The sequence below is a fragment of the Grammomys surdaster genome, unplaced genomic scaffold, assembly GCF_004785775.1.
Source record: "Grammomys surdaster isolate TR1022 unplaced genomic scaffold, NIH_TR_1.0 203, whole genome shotgun sequence".
Classification (NCBI taxonomy): domain Eukaryota; kingdom Metazoa; phylum Chordata; class Mammalia; order Rodentia; family Muridae; genus Grammomys; species Grammomys surdaster.
This window is the reverse complement of record NW_021604648.1, coordinates 9,202,282-9,221,420: the sequence shown is the minus strand read 5'-3', so window position 1 is coordinate 9,221,420 and position 19,139 is coordinate 9,202,282. Positions and strand designations below refer to the sequence as shown.

General features: G+C 36.5%; 1 protein-coding gene across 4 annotated transcripts in view; it reads left to right on the top strand.

Moving 5' to 3' along the window:
* Positions 1-19,139, top strand: part of Dlg2 (discs large MAGUK scaffold protein 2) — a 1,293,772-nt gene that overhangs the window by 783,777 nt on the left and 490,856 nt on the right. For all 4 annotated transcript variants that reach the window (XM_028770581.1, XM_028770580.1, XM_028770579.1 and 1 more), the window contains one exon: positions 4,048-4,217. In XM_028770581.1, the coding sequence (XP_028626414.1) occupies positions 4,048-4,217 (170 nt within the window). The remainder of the gene's footprint in view (positions 1-4,047; positions 4,218-19,139) is intronic.

Here is a 19,139-nt window from a genome sequence, read left to right as displayed (position 1 = left end):
TTACTTCAGCTGCAAGCTAATGATACATTTATGTGCCTTAAAATGAAGGGGTAACTTTATTCACAAAGGTTATCTTCAGTTAGAGTAAACAAATTAATTTTAAATAGCTGTGGCCCTCTGGCCAGATTCTATTTCAAGTAACTGGGATGGGTGTGAAGTTGGGGTTGAATGCCCTAGTTCTCTGGCTCGACATACTCTCTCTTTAGTAATTTCAATTTTTTAAGAATTTCATCATTGTTTTTTATTTTAATGTAATGCATACAACTCTAAATTCTTTGTATTAGCATAGAGAAAAGTAAAACCAATTGGAAATCATGTCTCTGACCTCACCAAGAGTGAGTGACCTTACCACTGATATCCCTCTATTTATAAAATGGAGATCTGAACTGAAGTGAGAAAATTGAGTGACAAGACCACACTAATAGAGCACACAGTTGATGTCTGTTAATATCACCACACATGAATGAGACCACTACCACAATTTTGAGCCAAATTTGAAGCAAGCTTTAATTAAATACTGGCCAGGATGGTGAACTGTGGCCAGGACCATTTTTTGGTTCCCAGAAAATGGCATCAAGCCAACTTTTGCTAAGGTTTAAAAAGACCGATTAAGGCTAATTGTTTCCCACCAAGTCCAATCAGGGGAAACATATATCCTGACATATTTTCTGCCCACCTATTTCTTGCTAATGCATTTCCTGACTATGTACTTCCTACTGTAGAGGAATTTTAATCCAGGGATATGGCTGCTCAGGAAAGGAATCACAGCTAAAGACCTCAAGGTCTATGTTATCCAGCCGGAATGCAAACAGACTAGATTAAATTTGGGCAGAATATAAACATGCCCTTTAATATACACCTTAAATCCCTGATAATGACATCTAATTGAGGGGCAGGAAAAGTGACCAATCAAAGAAAGATTTGGCAGAATGAGTCAGAGAAAAGACATGCCCAACTCTCATGAGAACAGACAGGAAAGAGAGGCTACTTAAAGACTAGTGAAGGACAGAAAGGCAGTCCATTTTAGTTTAGTTCATTTAAGTTCAGAGAGTTTGGTTCTGTGCAGTTCTCTTGAGTGCAGTTGAGCTCAGAGCAGAGCAGTTGAATACAGAGCCATTCAGTTTGTAGAGTTTAGAGGCAGTCTTTCTAAGCAAAGCAATTCAGTCAGAATCTGAGAGAAACCAGATTGTATCAGTCAGCTTGGAGAGGAGTTTGAGCCTCAAGCATTGAATAGAGTTGAGTTGAGTTGAACCAGTCAGCCAAACTTCAGAAAGCTAGAAAGGTTGAACTTATTAAGCAGTAAGTATCCAAGACGACAACTACATCTGTCAAGTAAAAGATACCTTTTTACATACCACCTGCTTGTGGTCCAACACATCTGGTGCAGTTATGTCAAACAACTTCTTCAGGGGAGTAAAAATATGGGTCTTATTGTCATCCATAAACAATAGCGTCCAGAAAAAGAAAAAAAAATTCTAGAAAGTGTCTGTCCTTGGGTAAGGGGCCTATTAAGTTAGAGGCATCTTTGTTCTATGGATCTTTTAGGCACAGAAATTAAAAATTAAAATTTAACTTTGGCTCTGGCATACCCTAATGAAAATTTTAAATTTCTACTATGTTCACTTTTAAACAAATCACTTTTCAGTAACTTTAAGACCTCTAGAGTTACACATATCTAAACTCATTGACTGTCTACTGACTCCTCTACCCAATCATGGCTATGCTTCCTCTTTTTCCCAAAGAAATGGGGTGTCTTTGTATATAGGGGGATTCAAACCCAGACCTTCTTTGTCAGTCTTGAATTCTATGTAATATGTTAAAGCTACCTACTTCACCTATGTAATCAGGAACCACATGTGAGTTAGGCTGTGTTTATACTTGTAACTGACAAAGATGCCACTGTACACAAAAGGAAATAATTAGTAGAGTCTGAATAGATGTAGCCTCTAATTTTTTCTACTGCTCACGTCTATGAAAAGTAGTGGTCACACTGTGATTAGTATTCTGAACATGGGGTGATGACAAACTATGCTTTTTTATAATCATGAGATGGCAAAATTACCCACTCTCAAAGGACCAGCTGCTCTATGGAGGTTGGCATCCCTGATAAATGCCTACATTCTCAAAACTATTTTAATTGGTAGCTTTCTGCATTTTTGTTGTTGTTGTTGTTAGAGAGGAAATGTATGTGTAAGCCTATTAAAGCCATTCCATCTGTTCTGATAAAATAACATCACTGTTTCTTAGTGAAACCTTCAATTTCAGGAATTTGAGGCTGCTGTGTGTTCTTATATAGGCAAGGATTTTGTAATAATAGCCTCTTAAACAGAAATATAAAGAATTATGGAAAACTACACTTAAAAAATATTCCCATGCATTTATACATTTATATAGTATATCCATGAGAGATTTATATGTTGACATAGTAGGCATAGAATACATGAATTAGCACACCACTATATATTTATATATTAATTCATTATTATTACTTAATTCAAATATTAATATGTTTGAGGGATCCAGATTTATCTAGGTACTAGAGTACTTGCCGAGCATTTATGAAGGTGAAGGCTTATCCATAAAGTACTATAAAATAAATATAAATATAAAAAGAAAACTGGTAGGTAGATTAATGGTGGTGATAATGATGATGAAGATGAAGACAGATTGTAGATAGACAGTAGACAGACTGATAAATAATTGATAAATTTGAGAACAAATCCAATCTCTGCCCAACCTACCAGTAACTCTAATAAAAGGGCCTAACTACTTATATTATTACAAATTATACTCATTTCCACAATGGACATGATTGTTACTCCATAAAGCTATTAAAAATTCATTGTTAGGAATGCCACACATTAATACATACAACACTAACAACACATCTATTAGAAGTTTATTATATACTTGGATCTATGGAAGAGCTTATATGAATGTTGTCTAGTTTGTTCTTCCCTAAATCCTTCACCGTAGATATTTATTGTTATTAATGAATGTGGAGGCTTAGCGAGGTTGAGAAAATTACCCATAATTTTGAACATAGAGGAAGAAAATCCAACAACTGAATTTTAACTGTTTTTTTTATTTTCAACAAATACTTACTAAATAATGTATCTCTTAGACAAAACTGGACACTGGAAGGGAAAGCAGGGAATAGAAGTTGGACAAGGTTTTAATCATACTCATTTCTTCTGGTGACTTTAAGGAGAAGGGATTCAAAGATAACAAAGAGGACAGAAGAATATTAAGCACAAGGTTGTGAAAGTCATCTAGGGACTAGAGGGCATTGACTTCTACCAGGAGGAAGCAGAGAAGCTGAAAACTGGATGTTCTCTGCAGATTTATCTGAATATATACTGATAGAGAGAAGAAAGGGTCAGACAAGAATTGTTCCTGATTTTGACTTGGAGCAACAGATAAGCTGAAATGGGTAATATTAAAATAAATGGGCAGAGTGAAAATTAATTCCTGGCAAAGATAATTAAAGATAATTTGCCAACAAGCTTAACACATTAAGATAACTGTTTTACATGATTTTTCTTCTTCCTACATAGTTATATTTTTGAGAGTTTCTACAATTATTGCATAACACTTTTATATCTAGCGAGTTAAGAATTTTGCAAAGTAAAGTGTTAAAATTATATCTGTTGTGTCTATATAGTTTGCCATAGTAAGTTCTGAGAAGCCTTTAGATCATAACTTCCAGTCCAACAAAATAAGATAGTAAAAATAATGATATCATTGACAGCTATCTTAAAATGCATGTCCTTCTAACTATGCTGTATGCCACACAATCCTAATTGCACTTCCACAGTAGAGTCTAAAATGGAAACTGGCTAGCCTTGTGATAAGTGTGTGGAGTGTTGGGCAGTCAAGGTGTATGAGCGTGACACAATTTCTCATACTATAAATAAGGAACCTTCCAAATTTCAACATTTTCAAATCTCTCACTGTCTTGCCCCCTTGTTAATGTGGACAGTTATAATGAATTCCTCTCTTGAAGCTCCTCACCGCTGCTGAACCTTGCCTTTTCCTCCCTTGCAGGGTCAACGATTGTATCTTGCGGGTGAATGAAGTTGATGTGTCGGAGGTTTCCCACAGTAAAGCAGTGGAGGCTCTCAAGGAAGCGGGCTCTATTGTGCGGCTGTATGTGCGCAGAAGACGACCCATATTGGAGACTGTTGTGGAAATCAAACTTTTCAAAGGGCCAAAAGGTAATAAAAAACTTATATTGAGACACAAATGTCAAATTTTATCTAAAGTTTACTCCATTTTCTGCCTATAAAGACTTTTAATTCTCTGATCTTCATTGCCTGCTAGCAGCTTTGACAATCTGTGATAGCGTTTTATAGAGATGGTTGAAGAAACCAGAACTCTACGTACAAACTCACATATCAAGAACGTATATTTATGTAGGGAGTACCGTAAATGATAACAACCACCACAATATTGTCCATGAATTTTTTTAACTGACAGACTCATTATAACTTAGGCAGCGTATTAACACTTCCTAATATTTAAAATATGCATGGTACGTTTTCTCATAAAACTCAATATAAGAAACAATTAAAGAGAATCTTTATAGGGCTAAGGAGATTGCTTAATAGTTAGGGGAGCTTACTGCTCTTACAGAGGACCTGAGTTCAGTTTGCACCGCCCATATCAGATCCCTCACAACCACATGTAACTCCAGCTACAAGGGATCTCACATCCTCTGCCGGCTCCATGCACAGCCTCACACAGAAACATACACATAAATAAAATGTAATAAATGTTGCCAGTAAGTACTGCATTGATTTTAACATAGAGAAAATTCATTTTTTGTTTTTTTGTTTGTTAGTTTTTAGTGTTCATAGATATCTACGGATTCTTGTGTGTGCCCCAAGGACCTGTGTGAACACTGAGATTAAATCCTCATTGTAATCTCACAACATTGATATCAACATTACTCAAATAGTATTCAGATGCTTCAGAAAACTTTAATAATTAGTTTAACACAATTGAAATTTTTGTTTCTATGCTTATTTTTTTTTTGATACATGGTTTCTTTGTGCAGCTTTGGCTATCCTGAAACTAGCTCTGTAGACCAGGCTGGCCTCAAACTCACAGAGATCCTCTTGCTTCTGCCTCCCAAGTAAGCATGCCCGCTTCTGCCTGGACTCACAATTAATGTTTTAAATTATGTTTCTCTATAGTCTATTTAATGTCTAATAGTAAGTATGTAGTTGAAACAAAAAGCATTTCACCTTCTCTCGGGGACATTATTAAGAGTCATTTGCCATCAACTTAAAAATCAGACAAACTCATTAGAATAGTAGTTCAGCCATTTACTAATGGAATTACCTTCATTAAATCCATGGACTTAATGAGACCAAATATGTTTAAAAGAGCTTGTACGTAGTAGGGAGAAGTATCAACTAAAAGTCACTGTGAAACATCAGGAAGTAGGGGGAAAGTGGAGACAGAACCCACGAAGATGCCCAAGATTCAGAATCCAGAGGCCTGCATCAGAATGCAGACATGACTTTGTTGTTTATAAAATAAGCTTATATATAGCTTTTTAGTCAATTAGAGTATGTTTATGTATCCAAAGGCAAATCGATGTGCAACATGTGTTGTTTCGCTAAATCTGACCCACCTTCCCATGAGCCTTTAGGAGAGGGTCCAATCCCCTGAGAAGATTTGTGTGAAGACGGAGGAAACTGCCATCGCTCTGGCCTGCAGGTGGGGAGAGGGTTGTGTGGTCTCACTTGTGTGCAGAGAACAACGTCAGATCATACACTATGTATACTAGGTCAGGACTCTTCAAGAAGTTGCAGGAGCTTGTGGCATGTTGCTCTCCGTCCTACCAGGTTTATCTCCACGTCCTTCACAGGTGCAGAGCATGTAAGTTCAACCCCAGCTCTGCCCTTCACTAGTTCTCCGACTTTGGCTAGAAAGGTTTCCCTCACTGGTCCTTGATTTTCTCACCTACAGACCACAAGTAAAAACAAGGCTTGTTCTCTGAGATATTATGGTGATTCATTGAGACAGTTCACATATCTGAATTAAATCCTTGTGCAAACTGACCACTCAGGAAATATTAGCTATGCATGTAGGCTATTCAAAGTAAAAAAAAATTTACTGAATATGGTAATGGATTTTTAGTAGTGCAATGAACATGCTTAGAGGTTCCTCATGAAGTAAGTGCGGGTACATTAGACTTCAGTGTGAAGTAAGTGCGGGTACACTAGAATTCAGTGTGAGTGGGAGTCTGCCCCGTCCATTCCTTAAAGTCACGCTGGCAGTTTGCTTTTGAAGCCAAACAAATGGAACATAGATTCTTCTATTAAAAATATACACTCTATATAAATAATATGTGTCTATTTATACAACTCAGCTACAGCAATTATTCATCATTTCCCTAAGCAAAGGCTAATTTAAGCCCTCAGGAAAATATTGCCATTCTTTTGCTAGCTTCCTGCTCTGAGTCACTGGATGACCTCCAGCTGCTCTGAAAAACACTGAAAGGCTGTAAGGAACTGATGACCCCACCTCTGTAATTTTACCAAGAACATATTTGTTGCTCTTTATTTTGACACCAGGCCTCCTCCAACTCTTTTACTTCATGCTGAACTATTCTCTTCTTTGAGGCTGAGGTAGGGCAATAATGTCTTATGACATGAAGGAGGGAACTAAAAAGTGAGAGCTGATTAAACCTCTATGCAGACAGTAACCCAAAGAACATACATAATATATGAGGATGATTTCCTGAACCAAGAAAATCCTAGGGACGAATTTCCATACTGAAAGCTGGTTCTATAGAGCCTGTGGACCAATGTGCTGAGTCAGTTATATTTTTTTTTTTATACTGGATCTTTTTGTTTAGGTCTGATTTATTTCTCTAAACCAATGGCTCTCAACCCGAGGGTTGTGACTTCTCCAGGGGTCGCATATCAGATATTTACATTATGATTTATACTAGTAGCAAAATTGTAGTTATGAAGTAGCAATGAAATGATTTTATGATTGTTGTCAGCACAAGAAGGTTGAGAACCACAGGTTTATACATAGCCTATTGGTTTTTAAGGAAAGAAAGTGTTCAAGTTGTTTGAACTCCAGCTGTTTCTTCTTGTGCTTGAATCTCATTAACTGTAGAATTAGAGTAACTTATATGATTAAAGTGTTTATTAAATCTAAATGAATATGGCATTATTTACTCTCATATACTATAATTTTTAGTTTTATAATTGCAGTATTTTTGAAAAATATTTCACCATGATAAACTTGTATCAGGGAAGCTCTAATTCTTTATGAAGGATAAAGATTAGCAAGTCTCTTTCCTCAAACAAATTCTAATAAAAATGAATCTAAAGTCAACCTATTTGATGATTTTGCAATGCAAGATGACATTGATTCTAGGGAGGAGCTGAGTAATGCTTTTAATGGGGATGGACTGGAGTGGGGAGAAGTGGCTGTTTGTGTGACTCATCTTAGCCAGAAGAATGAGAACACTTCACAGAACTGAAACATTCCACTCTTCCATGTGCATGCCCTTCCCTATCTGGTCTTCTTGGACCACATAGTTGTCAAAAGGTACACATCAGTATGCTAGCCAGTCAGATGTATTCAACTAAGTCTATTTAACATATGGCTGTCTTGTTATACAGTAATCTTGTCCTTCAATCTTTCAACAAATACTTATTAAATATTTGCTGTGTATATGACACTGGTAGATAAGGGTTCGCAAAAAGAGGAGGTAAATCTTGCTCCCAAGGAAATTATAGTCATGTAAGGAAAATATCTGTAACATAAACTTAGAAAACTAAGAGGAAGTGGAAAATATTGAAAGAGAAGAGATTATGTAATATGCCAAAGGAGTCAAAGGCTACCCAAACTAACTCCTGAATTACAGATGAAAATAGCCAGATAGCAATATAGTAGAACATTTTGGGTACAGATAAAAGCATGGCAGTTCAAGCATAAGAAAGATCTTCATAGTGTCTAGTATTCAAGTAGTGGAACAAAGAGTGACCATATGAGTGACCATAAGACCTGAGGTAAGTGGAGGCCAGATCATGCTTTGCTGACTTAATAATACTTAAAAGTTTGGAGTTATATAAATGCAGTGGGAATTAAAAATTAAAGCATAGGATAACTATGATAAGATCCACCATCATTATCAATTCATTTTTGGCTGGAAAACAAATTGAAAAGGCAAGAATGAAAGCCACGCTCAGTTAAACATGTCCCAGAGGAGAGGCTGGTGAAGGTGGAGTTGTGCTCTGTGTTGAAAACATGTTAAACACACACAACTGAATACAGCCAACTCATTAGAAAGCTAATGTTTGTCATTGTGTATCTATGTGGTCAAATAGGACCAGATAGGAAACTGCATGCACATAGCATGTGACATGTTCTCTAGAATGTTTTGACTCTTCTAGCTATGATGAACAATACAGTCCACACTTAGTGCTAAACTATGTGTGGGGTATTCTGCAGAGGAGGCCCAGTTTTCTAAATGGGACTCAGTCTGTCAAATGAGGAAGGCTACAGAGAAAGTTCTGAAGAAATGTGATTAGGAATTCACTGGGGGACTTCATAGAAGCTCACTGTGGATTTCTAATAAAAGTAAAAATGCTGTTCTCAACATGAAAAATTCCCTTTACCTTGTTATTAGAAATTTAGTCATTGAAGGCATCTGGGGTATCTATGTATTGTCAGTCAGTTGAGAAAAAAATATAGGTAATCCTGTGTAGAAAGTAGTAATTAATCAGATCTATTTAGGTTTTCCAAGAAATCAAAAATTAAAGAAAATCTGAATGTGTCAGGGGTATTCCAAGGAAAGAGATTTATAATAAAAGCCCTCTAGTGGATTTCCCAGAAAGCTCCCAGAATTCCCCTTAGTCTAAACCAACCAAAGAAGTCTGTCATTAAACACACATCAAGACCACTGGTTACTGTGGCCCAACCTAAACAAACTTCTCCATGAGAAGTTAGGTGGCACCATTTCGTCACGCTGGGTTACCATACATATGAATAATATACTTTGAGCACTACCCTCCCCTTTCTTACTTTTAAATTTAATTTTATATTTTTACTTATTCATTTGACATCCCACTCACTGTCCTCACCCAGTCATTCCCTCCCACAATCCTTCCCTTTTCCTCTGAGCCAGTGGGGTCGCTCCCCCATACCCTGCCCCCTGTATCATCTCCCACCCTGGCACTTTAAGTTTCTGCAAGGCTAGGAGCTTCCTTTCCCACTGAAACCAGACATGGAAGCCCAGCTAGAACATATCCCACATACAGGCAACAGCTTTGTGGAGCACCGGGGAAAGCCCCATTCCAGTTGTTTGGGACCCACATGAAGATCAAGTTACACATCTGCTACGTATGAGCAGGGAAGCCTAGGTCCAACTCATGTATGTTCTTTAGTTGGTGGTTCAGACTCTGAGAGCCCCAAGGGTCCAGATTAGTTGACTTAGTTGGTCTTTCTGTGGAGTTCTTTTCCTTTCAAGAACCACAATCATTTCTCCTATTTTTTTGTAAAAGTCCCCAAGCTCCATCCGCCATTTTTGGTTGTGGGTTTCTGTATCAGACGAAATCAGCTGCTGGGTGGAGCCTCTCAGAAGACAACATGCTCCTGCCTATATGGTTCAGAAGTCTCAGGTCTGATGGAAGTGGAGGACAAACAGCCCCTCACCTCTCTTAATCCTTTACCACCACTACATTTGTCCTCCTTGCTCTATTAGGCAGTTTTGTTTCTATTTTCATATCATAGGTATATATGATTTTATGTATCTGCATAAAGCCTATGATGAAAAAAGTGGAAGAAAATACATGTTTCAGAAATGGACTTATCATCAAATACTGTTATTTTCAGTTTCACTCATATTTCTGCCAATGACAAGACTTTGTTCATATGTATGTGTGTATGTATGTATGTATGTATGTATGTATGTATGTATAATGTCCTTTATCTATTTCTATTTTGATAAACACCTAATTGATTCCCTAAATTGTTCCTGTGAACAGTGTTTTAGGGAACACTAATGTATGGTCAAGTATCTCTGATGTGAAGACTTGGAATACTTTGACTAAATACCCAAGAATGTAGAAGCAGGGTCACATGATGGATCTTTTTTCAAGTTTTGAAGAACATAATGGTTTTTGTTAATAACTCTTGTATGAGAATTTCTTAAGGCTTAGACAGAAATTTGAATTTTTTTCAGGATATGAATTAAAAAGTCTTAGTAATATTTTTAATAATTAACTGTTACCATAATTGGTTGAATGTTCAGCAAAGAAAACCATCAGTGAGCTCACTTATGTGTTTCTAAAATAACCCCATGATATTTCACATGTTTTAATTTTCAGTCCTTTGGCAATGGTATTTGTTAATTGAAGAGTATTTGTTTATTATCCCCCAATTTAAAAGAAAGCCTATATATTCATCGTCTGCAAGTAACCACATGTGTGATATATGTGGGTAGTGTCATGTGTAATATACATGATATGTATATTTTTTACAACTGCGTTTTCTGTCTAGTACTATACATATTCATTTATATCTAAACAGTTAAAAACTGCCTTGTGCTTCTATGACTTATAAAAATGTTCAGCAATGTTTATATGTATACACTTCACCTTTGGTTTGGTATTCCACTTAATATATGGAAATATATCCCTACATATATTGGAAACTAACAGCATGAAGCCTCCTTTACACCAGTTTCCATTTATGTTAATGGTTGCCTCTGACATCCAAAGTCAAAGACTCAAAGTCAATTTATTTTGTCTCTCTTTGCTTCTGCTGTCTTTATTAGATCATCTGCTATACCAAAGCAATTTACTACATAAACAGTCCACTCTTTAAAAATCTCTGCTGCCATTATTATAAAGTTCTTGTTTCTATGAAATCTTTTCTGACATTCTCTACTGCAATAGACTCCTTGTCAATGCCTTTATGTCTCCATATTTCTCCTCAGTCAGCTTTCTGAAAACACACTGCTTTATTAATGGTTCCTTCTTGCTCAAAAAGGTCCAATGGTTCTTTATTGTTTGTAGGTAAGAATCTAAACTTCTTACTACAATATCCCATGCCTTCTGTGGTCTGCCTCTCCTTCAGCCATAGATATTGCTTTTGCCCTTCTCTGTGTTACTATCCCCTTCTTGTATCTTCTGATCCTTCTGCCTCTGAACCTTTGCTCATTCCTTTACTGCCTTTGTAATGCCTTCCTTTCTCATTTTGACTACTGTCTGCATCCTCACTCCAAGAGCCACTTCAATGCTGTCCCTCCACAAGACCATAGATAATATTCCAAATCAGAGGCAGTCTTCTTGTAAAAGAACTTTATTCTTTCCTTTTCTGTCCATCCTTTTGTTGCCAGGGTTCCTAACAGCCAATAATACATAAGAAAGACAGGTCCCAACAATGCAAATTAAGGAGCTAAACAAGCTGCTAACTCTAACAATTAAAAAGTTAGCACAGTAGTTTAATGATCTCTTCCCTGGCCTAGACTGTATTCGAAGAATTTAGTAAAGCCTTTAACCGAAGGCTTTCACAAGAAGAGTTTGTGCCCAAAATCTGGGTTGTAACTGGTAGGAATCAAGACATAGAAATGGATCAGGAGTCAAGACTGGAACTGAAACGTGGCATAAAGGAAACAGCCTGAGATGCAAGGCTATGGAGGAACCCATCAAGACGAGAGAGCCATCTTTCTGACACTCTACTACACATACAACATTTATATGGACAACAGATTGACTGAAAACAAAATTTAAAACCTCTCCCATGTTGCCTGCTAGTGCACTGAGTTCAAAACTAATTCTACACTTAACAGAATTTTATTTAGTTACAAATTTTCAGTGTTCTTTTAGAAAAGATTTGTCATCCCACTCAGTTAGATATCAACTTGGCATACAAACAAAGCATGTGTAACAGACAGAGAACTTACTGGATATTTAACAGAAATATGTTTTACCAGCTTTCGCATTTTACATATCAATTCTTTGTTGCTGTTTTCTTACCTATTCTGGCTCTTCTCTTTGCCTCTACTTTCTTTCTCTCTGATACCAACATAGCTAAAATGACCTATCCCAGCACAGAAACACAGAGAAATTTCTCATTTTGCAAATTGATTATCCTTATAGGAATGTCTAATGGCTCTTTATTATCTCTAGGTAACAATCTAAATTTCTTACTACAATATCCTTAATACAATTGATTTGTTTTTTAGAGTAGAGACCAACAGCTTCCTGGTTTGAGTATCCAGTACATGATTCATGAATAAAGATTTAACTGAAAATTAAATGGATTTAACTGAAAATTAGATGGATTAAATCCTTGTACAGAGACTACATGCACTGGTGTTATTTTCCTTCTCTCTCATTGTGTAGTTCCTCTAGCAATATTGTCTAACAAGCTGGACTGATTGCCACTCAATTTGAATACTGAGGCTAAATGAGTTTGGAGTTCTCCACAATTCAGTGGTCTATAAGCAGTTTATCACACCACCAGAGGAAACCAAGCACAAAGTTTATGTGCTGGTTTGGTTGCTGGGACCAACCATTTATTGCATGAAAAGATACCATAAGTTCCTTCCATTTCTTAGTATGGGGTAAATTAAAAGGTACGTTGATCTTTTAATGCATGTGCAAATGTGTTTCTGACTGCAGGGCCCCATTTACCTTGTCAAGATTGTCTTCTAGGCTCTGAGTTCCATGTGGGAAGTGGACCTGTTTTTCTGTGAAGGGCCATTCTGAACAATGACTTGACTGTTAGTAAGCACAAACGGCAATTTTAACTTTAGCATGAGGGCTCAAAGCACTGTATTTTTTTCTTGAATGTTATTTCTTTCAATGCCTTTGAGTTAAAATTATTCCCTTGATAATAAAGGGATCTGCTTAAGTGTATATACAATGAAAACTTTTACTGGAATTAAATACAGAGAATATGAAACAAAAAGCCAAACTATGTGTCAAGCCAGGAAAACATTCTTCTCAGAAATAATTATGGCTAAATTGCCACTTTCCACCCTCACAAAGCATTTTCTTCCTAGTTGAGGAATTGAGGACACGTGATAAATTCACCTACTCTGCTGATGCTTAGCTTTTGGATTTCTCCTGGAAGTGCATTGTTAATTTCTGATAACTTTCAGATCTAAGATATATGCTTAAGAGAATAAAGACTTTCTCTAAACTAATATTTAATCTCATACCATTAAAAGATCTGTAAGCAAGCTCTTTTCTGAGAATTCAGAAAAAAATGGTTTTCATGTGTAGATTCAAATACAAATATTGCTGTTATAATCCCTGCTGTCCCATGCATTGTGGCATTATGAGCAAGAGAGTCATTTAATTGCACTTGCTGATTTCATTCAGAAATTAAGGGCTTATATCACTCCTCCTTCTGCCTATGGGGATAATCCCATCACCATCTTTCTCTCATGATACTTAATATGCTATTTAAAGCTAAGCCCGCATGATCAGTGACTCCATGACACAAAAACAAAAAAAATTAAACATAACTATTTTAACATTTAAAATGCAAAATTTTAAAATGCACTGTTCACAGCAGAGGTTGGAAATTTTTTATATAAAGTTTTATGACTAACACATCAAATCTTTAGATGACTGTGAATACTAGCAATGTCATATGCTTCCCTTATAGCATTTCTAATGTTTTAAAAGAAAGGATGTTGCCATGGGAAACACTACAACTATAAATTTCTTTGGTCCTAAATTATTTTCACTAATATGTTTGCTGCCAACCATAGATAGATGAGGTTTACAGTTTAAATTTTTGTGTTACATAATCTGTGCCTGAGTATCCATGCCCAAAAGATAGATGTTCTTTATCTAAAACTCATATACAGAAAATAATCAAATATTCACTCAATGTATATTTTATTTCAAAACCACCTGCTACATGTACTAACTCATATAGTTCTAAATGCTAAATCAAATTAGAATATAGACATTGTTTATAAACACAATTGTGGCTAGGTCCCTTTAGAATTTATCTTATCCGGAAGCTTAACCAGATATATGTAATGGAACTGGTCTCAATTCAGGTGAGGAGAAGAATTTAAACTTGTTTTATGTTTAGAAAATACTATGGGTCATCTACTTATGAGACACCACAAAATGTCTAAGGCAAGTTAAAAACTTGTACAAAAAAAATGGACTGCATTAGGCTCGGGGGGAATTACTAGTCCATACTGAAAGTGAAGCTATTAAAATAGAGGGGAATCTGGACAGCGTGGTTCCATGCCAGAAAATGCTCTTCTTAGAATTCTGGGGAGAATTGCAAGCTCTAGGCCAGCCTAAGCTACTACAGATGTAGACTTGTTTGTTTGTTTGAAACTAAACAAAATAAAACCAGGGAGGAAGAGAAGATTCAAAGTGGTACTGGACACAAGGGGCATTTTTCTAGGTGAACCATGGAAACGTGTGTGTGTGTGTGTGTGTGTGTGTGTGTGTGTGTGTGCATGTGCAAAGAATCTACCTACAATATTAAAAAGAAACGCATGAAACCAGGTACAGAAATGGATAAATTGGACTATATTAAAATGAGGTCCTTTTTTTTTACTAAAAATTGCATTAACAGTGAAAAATAAAGTCACAGACTAAATATTCCCAATAAACCTAGCATACATTTGTATGATGTTAAATATTAAACAAATCAGAGAGTTGGGAGTTGAACAGTTAGATTGTAAAGTACTATTTTGATGAATCACATTGCTCGCCACAAAAATCAGTTATAATGATGACACATGATGCTTTGTGAAGGGGCCTCTTCCTGAGGCCCAACAGAAGCCAGTAGAGTTGAAAATTCTCCACCACCTTTAAGAACAATACTAAAATATCTTCAGCTTTTTTAATGCTTTAGCCTGTGGTTTACTACATCTTTGTCTACGAATCTGTCCTATGGTATGCCTGGATGTAAAAATGACAACTCACTTCACCAGTGTTTTTAGTATGAAAAACAACCTAAGGAGGAAAAGAATGACTAAAAGAATCTCAAAATATCTGTGTAATACAGTTTAGCTCTAAGAATAAATGTCTGAGATTAATGTATAAATAAATACTTGTATAATAAATAAATAAATGTATAATAAATAAATAAATAAATGTATAAATAAATATTTAAAACTAGGTGAATGAAATAAAAGTACCGAAATGGAACAGAGCCAGTGTAAATCACTAAATTATATACAGTACATTGTGTCGGCAATTTACATAATCTTTAATGACTTATGTAGAAGCAAATAAATGCAAGCAACATGCATGTTTATACATATAATGTACCTAGAAGTGTATTTGCTAGCACTGATTGCCCCAGAGAGAGAACAATGTGCAAAGCAAACTTTATTTTTTACTACATATTCTTTATATCTCAAGATTTTCTAATTATATACACACATTCATACAATTTATTCTAAAAGCTAATTCTTAAAGAAAATATGTAAGGATTTAAACCAAGATCAATAAAGCAGGAGTCTATCACCGTGAGGCTCTATATTCAAGCCTGAGTACCTAAGGATAAATGAGATGTCACTGAAACAAAATAGATTGACAATAGTAATACCAATAAAACAGAATTTACAGTAAAATTTTAAAATGTCATCATTTTCTGCTGATAAAAAATTTGAAAACTATAGTCAGCAATGAAAGCATAATCAGTCATATGAAATGAATGAGCACTAACACTCATAAAAACTAAGTGTTTTTTGAAAAAGAAAAGTTGAAATAGTGTTTCTACACACACACACACACACACATGATGTATGTTTAGCAAAAGAAGTGCTACATGGATTCAACTTATTTCACTCAACAAACACCTACCAGATCTTATCTAGGTATATACGGATATATGCCATCAGTAGCCAGGAAATGTACTGAGGACAGGAAATACACAAAAGAACCAACCTCTGTTGCAACTGAGTATTTAAGTGTATAATCTTTCAGTGACACTTTTACCATGATAATTTTTCACATTTAAATCAGTATTCTACATAAACAGCCTGAACTGTTAACTACAGATAATCAATGTTGCAATTCTTCTAGGCATTCAAATCTAAATCTTCCATTATGAATTTTCTCTTTAGAAACTTTCACTGATTTTCTTCTTTGGCATGCCTTTCTCTGACAGGTGTTTCCTCTTGGATTTGATGATTGTTTGATGCAGTGGTTTTCAGAAAGAGCTACTGCAGAAAAGTTATTTTACAACAAAATGCACGTGATTTTTCAGAGTATCTATCCCCGGATGCATACTGAAACTAACAGTGCTCTTATTTGCATAATAGGAAGCTAGCATGTTGAGGTACTGCATTCTCCTTTGCTAATCAAAGATTATCTCCTGTCCCATGGGCCCTCCTGCTACTTTAAATAACTCAGCAGTATAACCCTCTGCTTGATTGTATGTCATCCACACTTCTGCCCCAGCTTGTTACTGAACAGTATGTTCAAGATAGTTTCAGCACGTCTGGCAGTGATAATTTCCCAGTGGCTCGATTAGATGAAACTTCGGGAGGGTATACTTTGGATGAATCTTTAGAAACCGAATATGACAGTAGAGTGTTTGGCAGCTCACCAGTAGGTTCATGAAACGGAATCGCTCCCTTCTAAAATTTCCCTCCATCACTTAGAAATTAGTCCCTATTCATTTGTTGAAGACACTGTACTCTACTCAAGGAGGAATCGTGCCTACTTCTCTGATTAGCTTAGTTGGTGCAGGCCCTCATTACTGTAATTTACAACTTTTAAAACTTTTAATGGAAACTTTCTCTTGAAAATCTTAAGAAAACTCTTCAGATCCTCCTGGAACCTGATAGACCAACCAGCCTATCTTAGTGAAGGACTTCAGGTTCCAGTGATCAATCCTGTGCCAAAATTCAGGCTTGGCTTCTGGCCCCCACAAACAATTTCAAGCACATGCATGTGCATGCATACGCACGCACACACACACACACACACACACACACACATACACACACACACACACACACACACACACTCACACACCAGAGATGAATAGAGAGAAGAAGGTGAAGGGAGAGGAAAGAAGGAAGGAGAGAGAGAAATCGGTATGGTTTTAGATGCATGCCTGATACACAGTGGAACATTAAATCTATCAGGCAGCTTTTCAAAGCCCAATTTGGAGCATCTAGCTCATTTATCCTTCCTCGATACTCAAGTCCTAGCAATGTCACTTCGTTTTCATCAACGAGAGCTCCTGTTTTCCAGGAAGAAGCTATTTTCCTTTTCCAGTAATGTGCTCTCAAGACCGACCTGTGATGACAAGGGAGTAAATAAGTCAAGAGAACAAATGAGAGAGAAAGAAGAGTTTTCAAATGCTTTCTAACCTCAAAAGTCCAGAGTTCCCAAAAACGTACTGTTTTCTCTGTTCTCCTCCCTTCCTAGACACTTTCCTCTGGTCTTCTAGCGTTGAACACCATACCCATGCTGTCTCCTATCTTGGTCTATTTCCTATTGCTTTATTAAAATGCTGAAGACTGAATATCATGAAGTAATGACTATGAAGGTTTGTTAAGAGGTCTGTTCTGTTCATAGTACTGTAAGTGAAGAGCATGTACTGCTATCTGCTCAGGTCCGATTAAGGCATCATGGTGTGAGGATGAGTGATCCTGAGAGGTTCATCAGAAGATACGTTTGAGAAGGAGCCGGGCTTCAAGAGAAGAGAAAAAACCCACAATCCCCAAACTATTAATCCCTCCATAGAATGATGTCTTCTGTGATCAGATCCTCTTCCACTAGGCTCCACCTCAGAAAAGTTCCAGCATAAACATGCCATGAATTCACTTTACAGCGTATGAACTTCTCTAGATGCCTTCAAACCTCCTAAGTCATGTACTATATATGAGCATTATAGAATGAATAGATATTTTACTATTGACAGATAGAGAACACAATTTTCAATTTTTCTTTCTAAAAGTAATTCTTGCCAGAGGCTTTCCTAGCTCATTAAATAATTCTCAGTTGCTTAGTATATGTCAAAGACACATACTAGTCCTGATTGTATCTAGTTCACTAGCAAATGCTGACAGTCCTGTTTACTAACCTAGTTCATGCTGAAAATCCAAACCTCCATCCTCTCTCACACACACCAACATACTCATGTTTAAACTGGCCTCTCTTATCGTTTTGTCCCTACTGCTGTGCATTATATAATAGCATCAGCAATTTTCAAATATAAGTCAGATTATATCAACCCTGTGTGTGAGCCAATCAATAGTATCCCTTTTGCTTAATAAAACTCCACAAACTTGCTATTGTCTACATGCCTCAGGCTACCATCCTGTCTTCATCGTTTTTCAGCTTCTCCTCATTCATGACACTTCAGCCATCTTTGCTCTCTTACTGTTGCTGTTGAGTTCTTCAGCCATCTTTGCTCTCTTACTGTTGCTGTTGAGTTCTAAGCATGCTCCAGCCAATATTTGTATTTGCTATTTTTATTACCTACAGTATCTTTTTCACATGACTTTTCCCTTTTATTTATTTGGGACATTGATTTTCCTTACTATGTGCAATGCTACCATAAATTGAGTCGAAAACTAATTTGTCTGCCCTAAACCTGAGCTCTAAGCAGGTAGAACACTTACATTGTTTACCAGTGTACCAGTGTCCCAGAGTAATCACTTGGCATCTGTTTGGCTAGATAAATAGCAAAATTCAAATATTGTAACAGAAAAAATACCAGAGGTGTGGAAGTCAGAACCAAGTGTGTCAGACTTTAGTAAAACAGGAAGCTACTGATGGTGCCATGCAACGACTTCCCTATAGGGAATCTCAGGCTTGGTTGTTTTTTAATCCTTGTCCCTGGGTAAGAGTATGTGTTGGAGGATGGGAGGCAGAGAAAGAGAAACATGGTGTGATTAGTCAGCCAACACAGTGTGAAGTAGTTCAATCAATTAAGGTGTGATAAAAATGTCACTGTGGTTGGTAAGTTTGTAAAGCAATATGCAGAAGATACCAGGTTGCTAACCACCTCATCCCAATCTCAAGTCTAGGATGCCAGACAGGCTTGAATGTATGTCTAGGAGGAGACTTTGATTTCTGGATGGTATCAATCCACAGACTTACTAGTTGCTTTCTATGTTCTCTATGTGCTGTTCTCTGGCTTATAATGTA